Below are 21,512 nucleotides of genomic sequence, written 5' to 3' on the forward strand. Positions count from 1 at the left end.
ATAGCACCTAAAAGAACAGAAGCAGGCAGAGCATCTCCTAGCGCTAGGCCCCAGGGTGCCTCTTCGCCTTGGCCTCAGCCCCGCCTGGCGTCGCACGTCAGCACTACGGGCCACACCCCTGCGCACGGGTTGGGTCCCGGCGACATGATGAAACTTCCCGCACGCGTTACAGAAGCCGGGTGGCTATAAGGTGAGAAGCGGTCCTCCTCCCCTGCTGTTGTGGCTGCGCCGCCTCCGCTCCCCCACCTCCGGCTCTGGCCGCTATTGCACAGGTAAGCGGGACCCCGGTGCTCGGCGCGATGCTCTCTGCACGCTCGGGAGGCCGGAGGATGCTCTGTCCGCGCGGGCACACAGGTCCCCGACACGCGGGTGCTAAGCACACCGGGCCCGCACGGGACAGATGCTGCGGTGCAGCGGGTGCCAGGGCGGGGCGGGCGCGGGGCGATTGTTGCGCACCTGGGACGGAGCGGGCGCGGAAAGCTCACCCCAGAGCGAAGTGCCTCCTGGAGGCTGGGCCGCTCCAGATAGAGAGGCAACTGTGGTCTTAGTCGGGACACCGTAAATGTTATTATTTTTTACTGTATGACGTCTCAGCCTGGGAAACTTCGGCAATCCGAGGGCCTTGCCTGGGACCAGCTGGAAGCCTGCACAAGACCGGCAGCAGTTGGGCGACCCAGGCTAGTGCAGGGGCCTGGTTGTCACCTAGGACGGAGGCTCGTCTGAGCTCTAGAGTGAGGGTCCCTGGGGTTGACTGTCTGGATCCGGCTTCCCGAGCCCCCACTCACCTAGCTGCCCGGCCCCTCCCCCACTCCAGCTCCAGACTTGCGAGACCGGCAGTCCCGCGGAGGAGCGGTCTGTTTAAGGAGACGGGCGGCCAAGTGCTGAAAAAGGCAATTAGCATGCTTTTTCTTATTCACAGGCCTGGCTTCAGATTAATGTAACTTTGAAATACAAGGACAGGCTTTATTTTTCTTGGCCCGTGGCCTACAGTTCTTAACAGTTAACTCTTTTCGTTGATTGATGCCAGCACTATAATATTAATAAGAAGTAAGACTTGCACAAGTCCACAGGTTAATTATTGAGATAAATATTAAGATATTAAAGTAAGGCGATCCAGTGAAGTTTAGGTAGATCATCAGAATAGAATTTCTGTTCGATGCACTGAAGTGGCGCTGTCCAGCCGGGGAGCACAGGACACATGCATTTGCCAGCACTGACCTCCAGAAACACTGGCTAGTCTGAACTGAGATGCGTTATTAAGTGTGAAATACATCAGATTTGAATGATTTTGAAAACCGAACTCTTGATGTCTCTAGGTTGTGACCCTTGCCTTTAACGTCTGAACTATCTATCCCTCCAGCCTGGTTTTAATGATTTAGGGAGATTAGTGTAAAATATAATTTTGATTATATTGGATTAATTATTTTGCTTGGGGTGTTAAGGGACGTTTAAAATGTGTTTCAGTGCCTGCTTTTGCTTGTTAATGTCTATTAGAATTACACATACGGCTCACATCCTCCTGGACAGCACTGCTGTAGAAGTTAACCAGGAAATGTGGGAAGCCACAGGAGCAGACAGCAGTGAGGAAAATGAGGCATGCAGGTAGACGACCTCTCCCTGCCCAGAACACAAAAGAGTTTGAATTTCCTTATTCCTGCTGAGGGAAAGTATTTTAAACTTTTCTTTCCACTTACAAGTGGATGACATATGTTTTGCATAACAGATAATTCATTAAGGAGCCTTAAGACCCAGGTAAATGCTTTTCTGATGATCACAACTGATTTTTGAAAGCTCATTCTTAGCTCACTTTTCTTTTTCCTCCCCCCTTTATTAAACACAGATTCTTTTCTTATACAATGTGATTGGAATTCAGTTTCCCTCCCTCTGCTCCTCCCAGTTCCTCCATGCCTCCTCTGCCATCTGGATGTGATCCCACATCCCATGTGTCTCATTAGGAAAGAACTGGCTTCTAAGAGATAACAAAACATAATAAAATAAAATATGATAAGATAAAAACGAAAACCATCATATTGAAATTGGATAATGCAAGCCAACAGAAAAATAAAAGCGCTCTGAGAGAAGGTACATGAGTCAGAGACCCACTCGTGTACACGTTCAGGAGTCTCATAAATGTACTAAACTGGAAGCTATAGTATATACGCAGAGGACTTGTGCAGACCTGTGTATTCCCTATGCTTGCTGTACCGTCTCTGTGAGTTAAGATGAACTTTGCTCAGTTGTTTTAGAGGCTCTTGTTCTCTGTCCCCTCTGTCTCCTCCTCCTCTGGTTTCCCTGAGCTCTGAGAGGAGGAATTTGATGGAGACATCTTGGTTAAAGCTGTGTGACTAACCCACTTTTCATTGGCATTGAGTCAAACTCTGTATTAACAGCCACTCCTCCTAAATCTCTGCATTTTCCTACTGAATGTACAAACCAATCCCATTTGGACTATTTGGACAGCTTTGTGGAGGGGACTGCACACCACTTGACTCTGTCTTCAAGTTGCTTTGCTTGATACCATTTTTTTTATCTGGTTTTGCTCAAAGTGTATCAAAGCTTTGATACAAATGGAATGTTTTGAAGGATTATTCAGAGTGGCTGATGTCAGCAGGTGTATTTTTAGGGTATTTGTTCCAGATTATGTTGCTGTTTGTTGCAGATGTGCATTTTAAGGAGATACAGTATTATTCGATAGTTGGAGATTCTTTATTAAACTATTTAAACTATTTTGAGCTGGCAGTATTCAAATGATACATTTGTAGGCATTACTTGCTTCCTGGCCTACGGGGATCTAAGTTGCCCCTTCCCCAATATTGCTTCATCTCTATGTATTACAACTATTCACTAACCAATGCAACTTTGAGAAAAATATTCAAGAATATTTTCATCATTGAGGACATTTTGATACTGAACTTTTCTGTTGTTGAGATAAGATCTCATGTAGCACAGGATGGCCTTGAACTCCTGAACCACACTGCTTCTACACTCCCCCCCCCCCCCAGTGCTAGGATGATGTAGGATGATGTCCTACAACACCTCACCATAGCAAATATTTTATATCCTCAGTCAACTCAAAATACTTGTTGAGGTGTCAGATATCAGATTATTGTTCTTCATCACATTTAGAGAAATCACTTAGATGTTAAGCTAGAAGTTGTTACATGCTTAAGGAGATGTATTAATACTACATAATAGTGCTTATAAGCTGTCACTTATTCCCTTTATATTTGACCTGCAGAAAGTACAGATAAAGCAAGGGTATTAATTATAGAGGTTTGGGAAGACTTTGTACTAACATGGAGAACCTCCGACATCTTGGGGTTTTTTGAGACTCTCAATTGGAGAATGCTGAGGTTGGGATCCCTACCTACCTAGCTTGGAGCCAGCCAAGCCTGCCATTGACCTTGGGAACAATCCTGGGCTGCAGAGACACAATGTGACCTGGAAGTTGTTGGGTGTAACTCCCAACCAAATCCTAAGGTGGGGGAGATGTGGACTTCAGCTGGGTGCTAAGCTTATGTATCTGGTTGAACATAAAGGTCATCTGTATTTTTTTTTTTAATATTTTTAAGCAAATTAAGTCATCCCCATCTGTCTGCCAACCTGATGGAAAATTGCTGTAGATAAAGATGGTTTGTGTCCAGCTTTTGCAGACTTGTGTAAGTCTCTGGAATCAAGAGTCAGTTCCTGACTGTGCGCCCTTTTGTCCACAGAGTGCCTGCAGCTCTCCTGCAGCATGTGTGGCATCTGGGCCCTCTTCGGCAGCGATGACTGCCTTTCCGTGCAGTGTCTGAGTGCTATGAAGATTGCGCACAGGGGGCCGGATGCCTTTCGCTTTGAGAATGTCAATGGATACACCAACTGCTGCTTTGGATTTCACCGTTTGGCTGTGGTTGACCCCCTGTTTGGAATGCAGCCAATAAGAGTGAGGAAATACCCTTATCTGTGGCTCTGTTACAATGGTGAAATCTACAACCACAAGGCGGTAAGCGAGACGGAGGCGGGGGTGCCTGTCTATAATTAAACCTCAGATGTGGTGGTTAGGATGTTCATATTCTGTGTCATGCTTTTCGCTTTGTTAACCTTTTCTGTGTCCTTACCTCATGTGCTCTGGTCATGTAGGTCACTGACACAGAGAGGTAACATGACTTGGATTTTAAAAAACGGGACAAAAATGGGGATGCCAACTCAATTTTTTTTCTATTACAAGTTTTAATATTTATTGGGGCTGTGTTGTGTTCTGTGTTAGGTGACAGAGCTCCAGCAGTGAAGAAGATGGTTAGGTCTTTCCTGCAATGGGGCTTGTTCTCTTAGGAGACAAGGTCACTGTTTACAGTGAACTTTCTGGAAGAGCAGATGTAGAAGTGATGCGTATGGGAGAGCTGTTTGCAGGAAACTTGAATCCTGGAATCGGGACCGTGTCCTGAGCAAAGGAGACGTAAAGGGAGACCTAATAGACGGAGAACACCAGGCAAGGCCGGGAAGGGTGTTCCCATGGAGGGGGACAGTGTGTGTACAGGCCCTGGAGCGGGAAGCAGTCTGGGATAGGAGTGAGGAGGTGAAAGGTGGGGCTGGGAGGCAGGACAGTCAGTCTTACACTGCCAGAAGGGGCCGTATCATTCCAAGGGGAGCAGCAATTGAGGACTTAAAGGAGGGATAAACTTGAAAAGTTGGGAGATGTAATACAGCCACTGAGAAATTGATTGCATTTCCACACTTAGTAGGAGCCAAACGGTAGAAAGGTGGCTGGGGGCAGTGAAGTATGTTAAGTAAGACTTGGCACTATTAAAGTTGGAACAACTTTCTACTCTGCTGCCTTAGAACAGAAGTGGGTGAGGGGATGGAAATGTTGATTCTGGAAGCCAGACATGATAAGAAACCCCCAATCCAGGATTATTTGACTAGTTTTCATAAGGAAAAAAATTAAATCTGTAACTTAAGAGCTTGCATGAATATAATCCCTTGCTATATTTGCAAGCTCATTAATCCCTTCCTCAACCTTTAATTGCCTCAGAGCAATGTGTAGGAAAATTGATAATTATTAATATCTGACTGTATTTATTTTACCTCTCTCCAGGCCTGCCCATTCTTTTTAGGGCGAATTATTCTAATATGGTACATCATAATGTTTTTTTCTCTAAACTATATAACCACTTCTCTCTTAAGGATTAGGACATTCTCCTAGCTATCATCAACAGCAAACTTAAGACTCTATATCATCTAACATCCAATTCACATTTAAGTTCCCCAAGTGCCTCTAGAATACATTTAGCAATGTTTATTTTTTGTTTTGCTTTGTGTGTGTGTGTGTGTGTGTGTGTGTGTGTGTGTGTGTGTGTGTGTGCATCTGCATGCGTGCACATATCTTTTTTTTTGTTTTAGGGCAGATTTTCGTCAAGGTTTAGGCATTTGGTTTTGATGTTTCTTGGAAAAATTTGAAATCTCTGTGCCTATCCTTCACTGGTAGGCTTTCCTAGCTGCCTGTTGGCTAATCTCATTTCTGAACAATAGTTTTTATTTGTCCATTTGCTTGCTTGTAGGAATACTTTCAAAATAGAGTTCTTAGCTGAGCCTTTATCCACTTAGCAAATATACTTTTATTAAAGCCCTCTGTATACAAGCTAAATACTTGGAGATGAAATGGTAAAGAGGAAAGCTAAGCGTAGAGGAAAGCAGTGAGGTGGGAGGGATTCGGGTATCATTCAGTCAGGCTAGGATGTTAGAATACTCGGTTGCACTCCGCCAGTATTGCCCTGCATCTCCCTGAGGTGAGGTTAGGAGAAGTCTTGAGTTGTTTTAGGTTAGGGAATACCCTGGCTTATTTTGTCAGTGTTGCTGCTTGTTAATTTTGTTAAGCAGTTAAAAGTTAATATCTTAAAGACATGTCCTTTTAAAATTAGGTAACGTTATGGCCGGTTAGCTCAGTTGGTAAGAGCGTGGTGCTAATAAAATTAGGTAACGTTATATGGTATACTTGCAAAGACTTTCTGCTGTTTCTCTCGAACATCTAAACTTATACGCCAATGAGACAGCCAGAAACTTGTCTAAGAGTAGAACGAGCAGATTTAATCTTACGTATTTTCAGAAATACAGCATCCAAGTTCCGTCTCCACCCCCTGCTTTGATGATAACAGGAAATAGGATCTGCTGGTCTAGGAGAGAACAAAGACAGACCCCGGAGAGGTGGGGAGAGGGCTACAACACGTCACATGCCAGTGGGACTCTAGGAAGGTGGCAGGATGCAGGTGCAGTATAGGAACATCATTTCAGGAGTTAGAATTAGTACTTGGGAATTGTTCATCAAGGGACACCTCCCTTTTGAATAAATTACTTTTGGAAAAGAGAGTGGAAGTGATGGTAATTATTTTCAAATGATGTAGGGTCTTTCCCCCCAGGGGGTAGGTTTTCAAACCCACCTCCTTGAGCTAGGATTACCCTGGTAGTCCCTTAGTTGGGAAGAGTGGCCAGATGGTAGCGTTGTAGAGGCAGCCAAAGCCCATGTTTTGACAGTTGTACAGGCTTTACACAAAGAACCACATGTTGGGGATGGAGAAACCTGAGACATATTTACAGGTCGTAATGTGCATTTCAATTTCCGTGGGAACTGTGAATCCTTGTGAAAAACACAGTGCAAGTCTGAAGCGGGGATGTGAGGGCTTTGTGGTAGCACTGGTGGTATGCTCCTGTGATAGAAAGTCTCAGGATTGGGGCACAACTCAAGCCTTTTCACTTTGCTGGAGGTGACAGTCAGTGACGGCTCATTGCTGTTCCTGCGGGGCATATGAACTGGTGTTAAAGCCCATGGTCATTGTGTCTGTCCCTGAGAAGTAGCTTTAATGTCACCACTGCCCAGGAAGGTCTGGATGATGTTCACTCCTGGGGACCAGCAGCTTGGGTTCGGACTCTGTCCTTGTGAAGGAATCATTTGTTTGGCAGCAAGGGGTGGCGACTAGTTTTGTCCTTTTCCTTTGCATTTTCAAGGTAGGTCTTTGAGGATGAGCTAGGAGAACCTCAGCTGATTCTGTGTCTCAAACCAAAAGCTGACAGTTGCTGACTGTGTCATGGATAAGGACATTCCAACAAACTGTTCTAGTCCTTATCCATACGTCTGCTTGTGTTCTACCTTCAAAGATCGGAGCACAGATTCATGGAAAATGTTTGGAAGAAAACTGTGTCTATACTGAACATGTCCATGTTTTTACATCATGCGTAATATTGCATAACAATTACACCTAAAGCATGTTGTATTAAGTATTCTAAATCTAGAAGTGATGTAAGTATACAGGAGGATATGTGTAGATTATATGTAAATAGTACTCCATTTTATAAAAGGCACTAAATCACCTGCAGATTATTGTTTGGCGGCTGGGGTCCTGGAAACAAAGGATGACTGCATATGGAAATGTGCATGTTTAACCACATAGTGTGAACCATGGTGAATAACACACTTGGACCCTTCATGTGTCACTGCTCTGGTGTCTTCCCATGGTTTATCAGAAGGCAATCTTTATCATTTTGGGTTCAGCCTTTGTGGTGAAGAATTTACAGAATTTTGAGTTGAGACAAGGTAGAGTTTGATAATGCCATGTTGTTGTTGTTGTTTTCATCCATCCAAGCACATGGACTGATTGTAGAACACAGAAATACTGAATCAGGATTATTAGTAGATACAGAGGATACTAACATTTTGTGTGCTCTGTTTCCTTAAGCTACAACAACGTTTTGAATTTGACTATCAGACCAATGTGGATGGTGAGGTTATCCTGCATCTCTATGACAAAGGAGGTATCGAGCAAACCATTTGTATGTTGGATGGGGTATTCGCGTTTATCCTCCTGGACACTGCCAACAAAAAAGTGTTTCTGGGCAGAGATACCTACGGAGTCAGGCCCTTGTTTAAAGCCATGACCGAAGATGGATTTCTGGCTGTGTGTTCAGAAGCTAAAGGTAATAATGGAGTTTTACTATTCTGGGTTTCCGTTTCTTCCTGGATCATATTGAAAATCCTATAGATGTCAATAAAATGACTAGGAGATGGATTTGAAATCTTAGACACCTCTCCTGCTTTTTCGTTGTATATGTGTGTACTCATGCATGCATGTCCACATGTAGAGGCCAGAGACTCACACTGGGTGTCTTCTTCTATCGCTTCACCTTAATGTTTGGTTTCTATTTGTTTGTTTGTTTTTTGTTTTGTCTCACTATGTAACCCTGACTGTCCTGGAACTCACGGTGCAGACCAGGATAGCCTAGAACTCACAGATCCACCTGCCTCTGCCCCCTGAGTACTAGGATTAAAGGCACACACCACCATGCCTGGCTCCATCTTAATTTTTGAGGCAGAGTCTTTGGCTGGCCTTTGAGCTCACTGATGTCACTGATTTAGCCAGATTGACTAGTCTCTGGACTCCAGGACTCCAGCCGTCTGCCCTGCCCTGCCCTCCCTGTGCTGGAGTTAGAGATGCAGAATACTGCTACCAGGCTTTGTGTGGGTACTGAGGATCTGAACGCAGGTCCTCATACTTGCTTGGCAAGCACTTTATTGACCAGGTATTTCTGCAGCCCCTGACTCTTCTGGCCACCAGGAGGTGAGCAAGTTTCTTGTGCATGCCGAGTAGTTCTGCCATGGTTTACAGATAGAGCCAAGTGACCATGGTCTTGGTCATTGTGACCCAAATGCTTAAGCTAAAATGACTATTTCCTTTAAAATATTTTATCTTGGGTATTTTTCACAGCAGCAGATACATTGTGAACACATGTAGCATTTTCTGGCAGCAGATTTGGTAATCATCTTTTGTTTCAACTAGATAGCAGGTTTTCTATAACGTATCTTTGCCATTTCTTGAATCCTTCACCACTTAGTTATCAGATTTAACATTGCTTGAAATGAGAATCTTGGTCTGTTAAAGGAGCCGTAGCACACTAACTACAGTTTTGGTATTAGTCGATGCTTTGCTTGGTCTATCAACAAGCAGTATAGGGCATTGTGCATCAGTTACCTAGAGTCCCGTTGGGGAGACCTGGCAAGGGGAACACAAAGCTTCTGCATGCTATCCTTTGGACTCTTAGACCTAATGGTCCCTTGATAGGAAACTAATCTCACCAATGGTTTACTCTCTGAAGTTCGGATGTTTTCTGCATCCTTAACTCTGTCCTTTTCCAGACTGTCGTAGTTACCTTTCTATTACTATGACAAGATGCCATGACCAAGGCAAGAGTTCATTTGGGGGCTCATAGATTCAGAGAGTTAGAGTCTATGACATCATGATAGGGCAGCAGGCAGGCAGGCAGGCAGGCAGTGGCTGAGGGCTCACATCTTGACCCATAAACACGAGGCAGAGAGAGCTAACTGGGAATGATGTGGGCTTTTGAAACCTCAAAGTCTACCTCTAATGACATACCTCTAAGAGGACCATACCTCTTATGCTTCCCCAACAGTCCTATCCACTGGGGACCAAGTATTCAAACATGAGCCTACAGGGGCCATTCTCTTTTGAACCACCCCACCAATTGAATGATCTCACCTAGAGTGCTGCATCCTTTATCAGTCTTTTAAAGCATCTCATTGTAGTTCTCTGCTTAAGGCCCATCAGTGGCCTGAATCCTCTACAGGCGTGGGCAGCATTTGAGCCCTGCCAGCTAGTGAGAACACCGGCTTTCGTTGGCCTCTTAAATTCTGTGTATGTGGACTGGGTTCAGAAACTCATAGTAAATTATAACAAGTCTCTGTGTAGATGGGTGTTAACTGTTTACAGCAAAACATTGGCTTTTGTGTCTGATCTGATCATGGTGTCAGGGTAGCTACTGCCTGTAAGAACTGCCTGAAGAAGCTTAAGTCATATGGCTTTCTCACACACATATGGCAGCTATAAGGGAGAGGTGCCAGCTTCTGAGTACCTGATGGTGGGTCATTTTGCTTGTTAAAGGCATGGGAACCAGGGGTCTTTACAAAAAAATGCCTCAGTGATGACAGAAATGCTTAGCAAGATATCATGACATTAACATTTTGATTTCTCTATTTTCTCGGGTCTGTATCTCTCCAGTTTGCTTTCTGGTAGAAAGTAGACTTTCCCTTTAAATGTTTTATTCTTCGAACATTTTATGGGCATCTAAACAGTGGGTTCCCTTGATCAGAAATGTCAGCTAGGGAAAGGAGGTAGATGCTGAAGACTTAAAGGTCGCAGGACCATTCAGTGTGGGAGAGGACCTTCTCAGAAAATGTTACTGTAACAACTGGACAAACGGGTTAAAAAGAGAAGTCTGGCATCTTTATCTGACACTACATTCAGAAATTTTCTTGAAGTGGATTGAGTCATTTTTCCCATTGCATCAAATAGCTACAAGTCCATGAAGTTGGTGTCCTGTCTCTGAGCCACCCTGACCTCTTCAGTAAGCAGAGGAGGGTTTTGGTTACTTCCTCTCCCACTCTTTGGCTTGCATCGTGGACATATACGTATATTTAAAGGGGGAGATAAGAATTGGAGGATATTAGCCCTCCGTAAAGGCTGCGGAGAGGCACTCAGTTGCACACATTACTGTTTTGCATCTGTAGGGCTCGTTTCGTTGAAGCACTCCACAACCCCCTTCTTAAAAGTGGAGCCCTTTCTTCCTGGACACTACGAAGTTTTGGATTTAAAACCAAACGGTAAAGTTGCATCCGTGGAGATGGTGAAATACCATCACTGTAGGGATGAACCGCTGCACGCCTTCTATGACACCGTGGAGAAACTCTTCCCAGGTGAGTGATGCCCGTGCCCTGAACGCACAGATCCATTTGCACCGTTTGAATGATTTTGATTCTCAGATGTGTCCTCTTTGATTTGGAGGTGGTGGGAGCTCCTTGGGTGACAGCCATCATGGTGGTATAGGGGCCTGCATACCTCACCTCAGCTAGCTCAGCCTGAGCTTCTCTGGGGCTGTTTCATTTACTTTCTGTGTTGACAGGCTTCGAGTTAGAAACGGTGAAGAGCAATCTGCGTATCCTTTTTGACAATGCTATCAGGAAGCGCTTGATGACGGACCGGAGGATTGGTTGCCTTTTATCAGGTGAAGTCCATTTAAAGAAACGTTCTGTCTTGCTGGTATTTAGATGAAATGATTTGTAGCTGACTCCCTGCTTTATTGTAGATGTGTTTACAGGCTATATTTGTTAGTGTAAGAGCTGGTTGGTACACATTCCTCATAATCCTGTGTACTGATTTTTTTAAGCCACTTTAGATACAGTTACCATTATAGGGGCTAGTGAAATGTATGTGTTATTCTTCACTTATCAAGGTGATTTCAGTTTATAAAACTTGGAGATCTTAAGAGTCAAACTCCCATCCAGACGTTTAGCGGGTGTGTAACTGCCTTTGCCCTGTCTTATGGAGACATGTTCTTATGGAGCTTATTCTTGCGACACAGGGGGCCTGGACTCCAGCCTGGTTGCCGCCTCCCTGCTGAAGCAACTCAAGGAGGCGCAAGTGCAGTATCCTCTGCAGACATTTGCGATTGGCATGGAAGACAGCCCCGATCTCCTGGCCGCTAGGAAGGTACCTTATAACCCGCCCATTGTGTGTTTAGAACTTAGTCCTGTTATATTAGACTCAAAATCAAGTTGGAGTTGGCCTAGTTTGCCTGCTGTTACTGTGATAAAGACAACTTGGGGAGGAAAGGGCTTATTTGGTTTACATACTTCTAGGCACAGTCTGTTGAGGGACTCCAAGTGGGGACTGGAGGCAGAAACCTGGAGGCAGGAACTGAAGCAGAGACCATGGAAGAGCACTGTGTGCTCCTCCTGGCTCCAGATTCCTACCTTTAGTTCCGACCTTGAGGTCCTGCCTTGGTGATGGACTGTGACTCAGAGTATGTGAACGAAATAAAGTCTTTCTTCCCGGAGTTGTTTTTGTTCACGGTCTTTATCATAACCACAGAGAAGAATCTAGTGTAGAAATTTGTAGTGATGGACCTGACCCTGTTTTGGGGAGGATTATGGAAGGCATTTGGAGCTTTGGAGTGTCCAGAGTTTAATGTGCTAAGGTAGAAACTTGGAAGAAAACTAACAGCTGTGCACATCGTGGGGGCCTGGCATGTGATGTTTCAGAGGGAAGGTTTTATGATACTTGGAAATAAGGATCTGTGGTTCTGGTGAGCTGAGGCTGAAGAATGAGTTGTGACGAGACCCACATCTCCTGGGCGAAAATCTTCCTGAGACAATAGCATTGCTTCTGTTTCTGCTGCTGACCCTGGTCATTATTTTAAATAGAACAGAAGTACTAGACTCTTATCCACTGGGTACTTTTGGGTTTGTGAGACAGGGCTTCTCTGTGTAGCCCTGGCTGTCTTGGAACTCGCTCTGTAGACCAGGCTGGCCTCGAACTCAGAGATCCACAGTGTGCCACCACCGCCCGGCTCACTGAGTACTTTTATCCACAGTGTCCCAAATTCTCAGTGGTTATAGTTTTCTTCTGAAAGTGAAGGTGTGGTCAGTGTTAACGCTGCAGGCTTTGAAGTCAGCTTGATGGTTTCGAGTTCTGATTCCACTGTGCGAGTCTTGCTTTTTATTTATTTATTTATTTATTTATTTATTTATTTATTTATTTATTTATTTATTTATTTATTTATTTTGGTTTTTTGAGACAGGGTTTCTCTGTGTAGCTTTGTGCCTTTCCTGGAGCTCACTTGGTAGCCCAGGCTGGCCTCGAACTCACAGAGATCCACCTGGCTCTGCCTCCCGAGTGCTCCCGGCCAAGTCTTCCCTTTTTTACAGCAGTATTTACAATAACGTGATTTACAATAATGTGTGTGTGTGTGTGTGTGTGTGTGTGTGTGTGTGTGCGCGCGCGCGCGCGTGCGCATGTACATGTGAGTTTGAGACAGGATCTTACATTTAGTTCAGTCAGGGCTTCATCTGGCTTCAGCCTCCCTCCCAAGTAGAATTTCCCCACCCTGTGGGATTACAGGCATGAGCCGCCACACACAGCTTATAGTGGGGTAGTTTTAAAGTAAAAGTATGTATTCATAGGAAGTGTGTGATGTAGAACCTGGTGTGTAGTAAGCACTGGGGTAAATGTGAGCTATAATTTTATTTTCTATAAAGCATTACTTTCAGAACTGTAGGCAGAGCGGAACTTGTACACACAACTCAGTGTGCAGATCAGGTTCTTACTCTGGAAAGACCTAGATTGGCTGAGAAATAATCCCAACAAATAGGCTTATGCTGGAAGACAGACGAAGAAAGTAGAAGACTGTTTGCGTAGGACCAACATGCTGGATGTAAAATTAGGCCTTTCAGCTCAGCAAAAAGTGTGTTCAAAAGGGGCCCATGTTGGACTAGAGAGAAATGAGATGTTAGGTAAAGTAGAGGCGAGGGGTGCAGTGATTGGAACCTGGACTGTCAGGTTACAGCTTTGATTTGGAAAGAGCTGGTAGATTTACTTCTTGTGCTTGAGTGGGGACGGGGGCCAGGCAGGGGCACGCGGCAAGGCTCAGCTAGCACGTGGTGGCCTGCATTGCATCTTGCCATGGCGTTCTGGAGAAACGTCAGCCTTTCGCTTTATTTCTTTTCACCATGTTAAGTCAGGATTCCTTGAGAAGAACTGACCTGCTTCACTTTCAAAAGTATTTCTTTAACAAGCATATGGATTTTTCTTCATAATCAGGTGGCAAATTATATTGGAAGTGAGCATCATGAAGTCCTTTTTAATTCTGAAGAAGGCATTCAGGCCCTGGATGAAGTCATATTTGCCTTGGAAACTTATGACATCACGACAGTTCGAGCATCTGTAGGTAAGGGATTTTGCAGTGAGAAGTTTTAATACTGAAAAAGGAGAAGGTTCAAGATGATTTCAGTTTAAGAAAGATTGTCTAGCCGGGCGGTGGTGGCGCACGCCTTTAATCCCAGCACTCGGGAGGCAGAGGCAGGCGGATCTCTGTGAGTTCGAGGCCAGCCTGGTTTCCAAAGCAAGTTCCAGGAAAGGCGCAAAGCTACACAGAGAAACCCTGTCTCGAAAAACCAAAAAAAAAAAAAAAAAAGAAAGATTGTCTAAATATGAATCCAAGCAAATTTCCTATATAGCTATTAATATTAGATTCTTAAGACAATTTAAGAATGTCCTAATTTTTTTTTCAACTGGAGGAAGTCCTTTTAATGAATATAACCAGATCTTTGGAATGCTGAATTTACAAGTCAGCTCTGCCTACAGTCTTCAAGAATGCTTCGTAAAAATAAATAACAGCTCACGTTTACTAAGTACATACTACGTGCTACATTCTGTCTCCCACACATGATATGAGTTATTTATGGTTACCTCAAAACTATTCCATCATACCAGTATGATGGTTCAGCACCCAAGAGACTGAGCAGGAGGGCTGCTGCACCCTTGGCATTTATGGCATCACTATAGAGTGGATCCATATTTTGGCTCCCTTTTCTCCCATTTTCTCTGTATGGAGTATCTTGGATGGTATAGTTGGGCCACAATACTTAACATTATCCTTTAGTTTCACCAACCAAAGTTTGAAAACACTGAGAGCAATATTGTATATTACTGAATGTGTGTAGACTCTGCTACTGGCATTATTCTAAGCAATGCAGTGTAGCAACTGTTTACATAGCATTTATACTGCATCAGGTACTGTATATAATCTAGAAGTGATTTAAGGTACAAGAACAGTTCACAGATGTTTCAGGTTCAGACTTCACCAATAATGCAAGTGCCTCAGTGCGGTGAGTTTTTGTTTCCTAATGCATATAAAGACTGTGGCTACAGTGTGCTGTGGCCTACTGAGTGCCTTGACTTAGGCCTACCTTATTGCTGTTGCTGTCTAAACTGTGGGAAAATGATGCAGTGTATTTGCTCTTTGCAGGATTGCTAGTCTTTTAAATTTGTAAGAAATGGACTTCCTCTGAGGCATAAAGCTATCTTAGTTAGGGTTTCTATTGTTGTGAAGAGACACCATGACCACGCCAATGCTTATAAAGGAAAAACATTTAAGGGGTGGCTTCCATCTTCAGAAGTTTAGTTCATTATCGTCATGGTGCAACATGTTGGTGTACAGGCGGACATGGTGCTGGAGAAGGAGCTGAAAAAGTGGTCTGAGTCACATTGAGGTGAGAAGCTTGAGCAAAGGAGACCTCACAGCCCACTCCTACAGTGACACACTTCCTCCAATAAGTCCACATCTACTTCAGCAAGGCCACGCTTCCTAATAGTGCCACTCCCTATGAGCTTATGGGAGCCAATTCCATGCAAACTACCATAAAAACCAAACACTAAAATGAGATATGCCTGTATATGTGTATAGGTTATGTGCAAACATTATCATTTTATAAGAAGTTGAGGTATCTGAAGATTTGGGTAACTGAAGGGAGGTCCAAGAACCAATCCCCAAGTGAAATCTGAGGGAGGACTGTTTTTTTTTTTTTTTGTTGTTGTTGTTGTTGTTTTGATTTTTTTTTTTTTCAAGACAGTATCTCTGTGTAGCTTTGGCTGTCCTGGCACTCACTCTGTAGGCCAAGTTAGCCTCAAACTTACAAGGTCCACCTGCTTCTGCCTCCTGAATGCTGGAATTAAAAGTGTGTGCCACCATCGCCCATCTGGGAACACTGTTCTTTATAAAATGGAGAAATAGATCTATATACTATAATACATTTTCCTTAAGGAGTTCTCACGTAGATGTATTGTAAATACTCTGTCACACAGCTTACCAATTACTAGTTATTATTGTCATGTAACTGATACTAGTTTTAGCTGGTGAACACATTCTGAGATTAGAAGTGGACCAAATCAAATAGACTCAATGTTGTTGAGCCCTTAAAATGCTACTAGCTGAGTAGGCCTCTTTTAAAACTCACTTTGGAGTACAATAAGCTACCTTGAGTATTACAATGATTTGGCCTTATGAAACATAGTTAAATTTGTAACATGTCTGTGATTGAATTTTCATGGTGTGGAGACATTTTTATACCAAGAAGGATAAAAATGAGATTAAGAGAGATGTGGAATGGGTGCCAAGCAAAAACATGTTGCAGTACCATACAGAGCCTTAATCAAATGTGGAATTTGGAAGTGAGAACTGATAATGGAAAAGAATAAAATAATTAAAACTAAGTGATTTCCATTAGTCAGTCCATTTTTCTGTCACTATAATGGATAATCCCAGGCGAATGAGTTTTTTGTTTTTTTAACTCAGAATTTTGTAGGCTGAAAGGCCAGCAGCATGGCACTTGGGTGGCGTGGCATCAAGGAGCCACCCATGAGGGAGATATTTTGTAATGAGATGAGAGACCAAAGAATAGAGAGGGTTCTGTTTTAAACAATTGACTCAGGAGAACTGGTTTGATTTCCTCTGGGAATTGTCTTAATGCCTTCTAAGGTAAGATTCTTGAGTAGCCAAGTAACCCCAAGCAGGCTTTACACACCACTTCTCAGTTCACATGGACCACACCGCCAACGTGAGTCCTTGGGATCCAACGCGTTGCACTGCCTAAGCCCTTACTTTTCTGTAGTAATGTTACTGTGAAGCCATTGCATTTAGGGATTTGAGTGGTTCAGTTTAGCAAAAGTTTGAGGTAGGAAGTCTTGCTCTAAGAACATAATTTTGGAGCCTGTTTATAAAATATTACAGTGGTTTCTAGGCTATTTTATTGCCTAAGTTGGATTGACTGCATGTAGATGGCTTCTAAGTATTTATGTGATTATTTTGGAAGCTGCTTATATTAACTCACAGTCCAACAAGACACTCCAGCCTGCAGTTTTTCCTGAAAGCAAAGGAAAGGCTTTCTAGAAGACACACTGACATCAACGCTAATTTCTCTTCCATTTAAGGTATGTATTTGATTTCCAAGTATATTCGGAAGAACACAGACAGCGTGGTCATCTTCTCGGGAGAAGGGTCAGATGAACTTACGCAGGGCTACATATATTTCCACAAGGTGAGCACTGTGGAGAGAAAAGATGTCCAGGCTGAGTTCAGAAAAGTCAGAGTCACTTGACTGTTTCTATACTGTCTTTGTGATGAGTACCATTTGTATGTGAGTATGTGTGTGTGTGTGTGTATCTGAATTGATGGCGTCTGTTTCTTTTAGGAGAAAGACGTCTCAATAGTATCAGAAACTTTTCATTCTTAAAATTAGAAATGAGAATTGCTGTATTTATTTATTTATGTTGCCACCCCCCCCCCGCCCCCGCTGCCACCCCCACCCTTGAAACAGGTGTTCACTATGTAGCTCTGGCTATCCTCAAACTCACTGAGATCCATCAGCCTCTGCTTCTCAAGTGCTGGGGGATTAATGGCGTGCACCACCAGGCCCGGCTGCTTTTGTTTGTTTTTTAAAAACTCCTATGGAATTATGGCTGTTGCCCTAGGCATCCATCTTATTTGTTGCCACACTAAGCACTTTGGAGGGTGGATGGGTCGGTCTTATAAAACATTGCTGGCCTCTGAAGTCATCTACTCCTATCCCTTACCTTGTTACATTTTCCATCTGACTCATAATTCGTTTTCAATGTAAAAGGGAAAGATAAAGGCTGCCTGTGTGCCAAAGCAAAGGCACTCACCTTTTTCTTTTTTTATTTACTAAATAGGCTCCTTCTCCCGAGAAGGCGGAGGAGGAAAGTGAGCGGCTGCTGAAAGAACTCTACCTGTTCGATGTTCTCCGTGCTGACCGCACTACTGCAGCCCATGGGTAACTTTAGAGTCAGCTCTAAAATGAAGGGAGGTGGGGGGCAGTGGGGGGTTGGTGGACTGAAAATTAGATCAGTTGCTTACTTTTTTGTTCCTTTTAGCTAAACTTATCCCTAAAGAGCTGGGCTATGGGCCTGGATACTATCTTTGGGGTGAGGAGAGATCATCTTCTGAGGATGTGTCAGGAAGGTTTTGTGTCATTAAATCATTACAGTAATGTACCATATGTGACCTAGAGGGAAGGCTGCCGCTGCTATTTCTAAGCATTCTAGACAGAATTGGAAGTCGTAAGGAGCAACATAGCCAGTCCTAAGCACCTGCCCTGCCTCTTTGATGTGTCCATGAGGGGTCAGGGGAGGAGGATGCATGCGGTATGATGAGATTGTATACAAGAAATAAGTTTCTTTGGCGAAATTTCTTCTTGGCTAGAGTTTTCACATTTAACTGGGCTTGTTGAAGAATAGAAGACCCTTATTGTGCACAATAAACACCTGTCATTCACTATCTTAGTTTCTTCTACCGAATCATAATTTAGTTGAATGGGCTGGAATCACAAGTATTACCTGTCTGCTTACCCTGACCAGTCACGAGGACTCTGTATTTGCGTATAGCTTTATGATGAGGCCACTCATGATTCTTAACTCTTCTGCCCTTAGAGAAACAGTTAATTTTTCATAGACACAGAAGGAAAGAAAGAGCTCCAAACAGGACCCTCCCCAGATGCTGGTTTAATTTTGAGTACAGACTTCAGTGTGTATCCAGTTGTGCAGAGTGGCCATTAGGAGGCTGAAATAGGACTCTGTAATTTGCGTTACTCAGTCTGGTGCAGTTGCTGGGATGCACATGCCCGCTGCTGACTAGCTTTCTGGTTGATTGTTTTCTGTTTTCCCCAAGTCTCGAACTGAGAGTCCCGTTTCTGGATCACCGGTTTTCCTCCTATTACCTGTCTCTGCCACCAGAAATGAGAATTCCAAAAGTAGGTAAATCAGCTCTGCATAAAACCCCCAAAGCCGTTGGCTTCACTGGTGACTTCACTGACCTTCCCTTTGTGTTCATGTCAGAATGGGATAGAAAAACACCTCCTGAGAGAGACATTTGAGGACTCCAACCTGCTACCCAAAGAGATTCTCTGGAGACCAAAAGAAGCCTTCAGTGATGGGATCACCTCAGTCAAGAACTCCTGGTTCAAGATTTTACAGGACTATGTGGAACATCAGGTCTGTCTTCAAAGATATTTGCTGGAACAATATCATTTAATAGAGACCTGGGATCTCTGATTTGTATTTAGTTTGAATAGTGGTGTCTGTAAGAGTCACAATTCCGACAAAGAGCACCTGCTTTATAAGCATTACATAAGAATTAAGGGAAATGAACTCATATCGATAAGAAGTAGAGGGGACACTTAGTAATCATCACTGACCCTTTTGCATGTGTATGGATACCCTGGGTACAAATAAATCAAACACTGGGCCTCCAAATATGAAATATGCATGAGAATTTTTAAGAAGTCACTGCATCTGTTTATTATGGCTTGTTTCAGCATTTTACTAAATAATGAGTGACTTAAAGGGTCTTGTTAACTTATAGGATGCCTTAAATTTAGTCTGGTCTGTATCAGAGCAAATACAAATAAAATGTGTTATGTTCTGAATTTATCTTATAGGTTGATGATGCAATGATGGCAGCGGCTGCCCAGAAGTTTCCCTTCAATACTCCCAAAACTAAAGAAGGCTATTACTACCGCCAGATCTTTGAGCGCCATTACCCAGGCCGGGCTGATTGGCTGACCCATTATTGGATGCCCAAGTGGATCAATGCCACCGACCCTTCTGCCCGCACACTCACCCATTATAAGTCAGCTGCCAAAGCTTAGCTGCTCTCTAAACTCTAGTGTGAAAGTAAGTGTTCCTTCTGACTCTGAAGGCAGAGACATTGAGACAAACACAGAAATAATGCAAATCAGCCATCAACCGCTCAGGCTTAAAGGCATGGAAAGAAATAAAAATATTACATTTAAAATGCCTTCTGGTGGTGGATGCTAATACAGCCTCATTAGAGGCAACTAGAGACAGAGTGGCGTTTGCTGCCATGTGGATGACAATGAGCTGAGCTAAAGGGAGGGCATAGAAGATTCACAGCTCAGTTCTGCCTATGTTCCTAATGGCTGGCTAGGTAGACAGGGATGCAAGTCCTCTGTGAGAATTCATGGTGGTTCTGCTTTATAGGACAGCAATTCAGTTTCTGCTTTCTTACATTGTGTTAATATCCCTGCTGAAGACTCGTGAAACTGGGGATAAACTTCTCAACTACAGAGTCAGATACTAAGTTAGGCTTTTGTGGGTCTCTGTGGAACTGTTAACATTGATACACAACACTGGGCATTATGGAACTAGTTCACACAGATTTTTCTTATTAAAGCTTCATTTATAAGAGCAGGTGGTGGGCCAGGTATGGACCCGGGGCCATTGTTTATTGATGCTTATTCCAGAGGAATTGTCCAAGCTACACATTTCCCATAACTGTGGTTGGGTAGGTAGGAATTACCTCTTAGAAACAGAAGATACTCATTTGAACGCTCCTTGAGGGCTTCAGGACAACATGTTGAGATACGTAAAACAGATGAATTTAGTTGTTAAAAACTTTTGAAAAGGGAAGAGTTGGTGAAAGAATTCTTGATGGTGTCAGATATTTTGGTGCATGACTCTCTGAGCACTGGGGAGGCTGCAGCAGGATTAGGAGTTCAAGGCTAGCCTGGGCTACATGGTGAGGCTGTCTGAAATGAAGGAATGCTTGATTGTAGCTAGAGTTTTTCTGGTCCTGCCTGGCCCACAGTTAGGACAAATCTCTCTAACCCGCCAGTCCCGCAGCAGCTCAGACCCAACCAAGTAAACACACAGAGATTTATATTGCTTACAGACTGTATGGCCGTGGCAGGCTTCTTGCTAACTGTTCTTATAGCTTAAATTAATCCATTTCCATAAATCTATACCTTGCCATGTGATTCGTGGCTTACCGGCATCTTCACATGCTGCTTGTCATGGAGGCAGCTGGCAGTGACTCCTTCCGCCTTCCTGTTCTCTCCATTCTCCTCTCTGTTAGTCCCGCCTATACTTCCTGCCTGGCCACTGGCCAATCAGTGTTTTATTTATTGACCAATCAGAGCAATTTGACATACAGACCATCCCACAGCACTTGATGGGAAAAGCTATTGAGGCGAGCTGTAGGCTATGACTTACCATTTATAAATGTGTCTAAGAAACTGAAGATGTATCCTTACTGTAGGGTAACCCAGTGCTTTTCTTGTATTTATAGATATTTAAGTTTTTAAACTTAGCTAGATTTGGCACCAAACCTATTTTCTGCTAAAAGTTTACCCGGCCCAGCTACATGGCATTGCAGATACTTTGGCTTGGGATCTCTGACCCTGATTAAGAATATTTACACAGTGCACATGGCAGGATCAAAGTGTGGCAGAAAGCACATTGCCAGTTCTGAGGGTGTGGGAGAGGCTTCTGATTTTAACTGAAGTGACTGAGGTGTATGTTCAGATCCTGTTTAGAACTCTGACCCACATGGAGATAGTGAAGCCAACTTCACCGCACCAAACTTGGGCGAGAGCCTTTTCTCCCTCTGCCAATAAAGGCCCAAGAAAGGTGTACTTCGGTGCATAGTTTGAGAGCTTATGGTTCATGATGGGCTTGTTATGGCTGTTGGCTATGTCGTGTCTCTGCTAGTGGTGAGGCAGAAAATTGGGGCAGAAGAACCCAGTGTAACACAGCTGTTTACTCATGGTGATGGGAAAACAAGAAGGGGTTTGAGGACAGCCCCTGAGGACATCTCCAGCG

The 21,512-nt window shown here is 43.7% G+C and overlaps 1 protein-coding gene across 3 annotated transcripts in view; it reads left to right on the forward strand.

Annotated features, from left to right (window-relative positions):
* Asns (asparagine synthetase (glutamine-hydrolyzing)) overlaps nt 1-19,686 on the forward strand; it is a 75,792-nt gene extending 56,106 nt beyond the window's left edge. The window contains exons 1-12 of one of the 3 annotated variants that reach the window (XM_006986894.4): nt 1-272; nt 3,714-3,985; nt 7,710-7,947; nt 10,553-10,738; nt 10,945-11,046; nt 11,404-11,531; nt 13,641-13,767; nt 16,809-16,915; nt 17,568-17,668; nt 18,562-18,643; nt 18,729-18,884; nt 19,331-19,686. In XM_006986894.4, the coding sequence (XP_006986956.1) occupies nt 3,737-3,985; nt 7,710-7,947; nt 10,553-10,738; nt 10,945-11,046; nt 11,404-11,531; nt 13,641-13,767; nt 16,809-16,915; nt 17,568-17,668; nt 18,562-18,643; nt 18,729-18,884; nt 19,331-19,540 (1,686 nt within the window). In that variant the 5' untranslated portion in view covers nt 1-272; nt 3,714-3,736 and the 3' untranslated portion in view covers nt 19,541-19,686. The remainder of the gene's footprint in view (nt 273-3,713; nt 3,986-7,709; nt 7,948-10,552; nt 10,739-10,944; nt 11,047-11,403; nt 11,532-13,640; nt 13,768-16,808; nt 16,916-17,567; nt 17,669-18,561; nt 18,644-18,728; nt 18,885-19,330) is intronic. The other 2 variants (XM_076566215.1, XM_076566216.1) reach the window with 2 other exon arrangements.
* The last annotated feature ends 1,826 nt before the right edge of the window (nt 19,687-21,512 follow it).

This window comes from Peromyscus maniculatus, chromosome 3 (genome assembly GCF_049852395.1).
Source record: "Peromyscus maniculatus bairdii isolate BWxNUB_F1_BW_parent chromosome 3, HU_Pman_BW_mat_3.1, whole genome shotgun sequence".
Taxonomy (NCBI): Eukaryota; Metazoa; Chordata; class Mammalia; order Rodentia; family Cricetidae; genus Peromyscus; species Peromyscus maniculatus.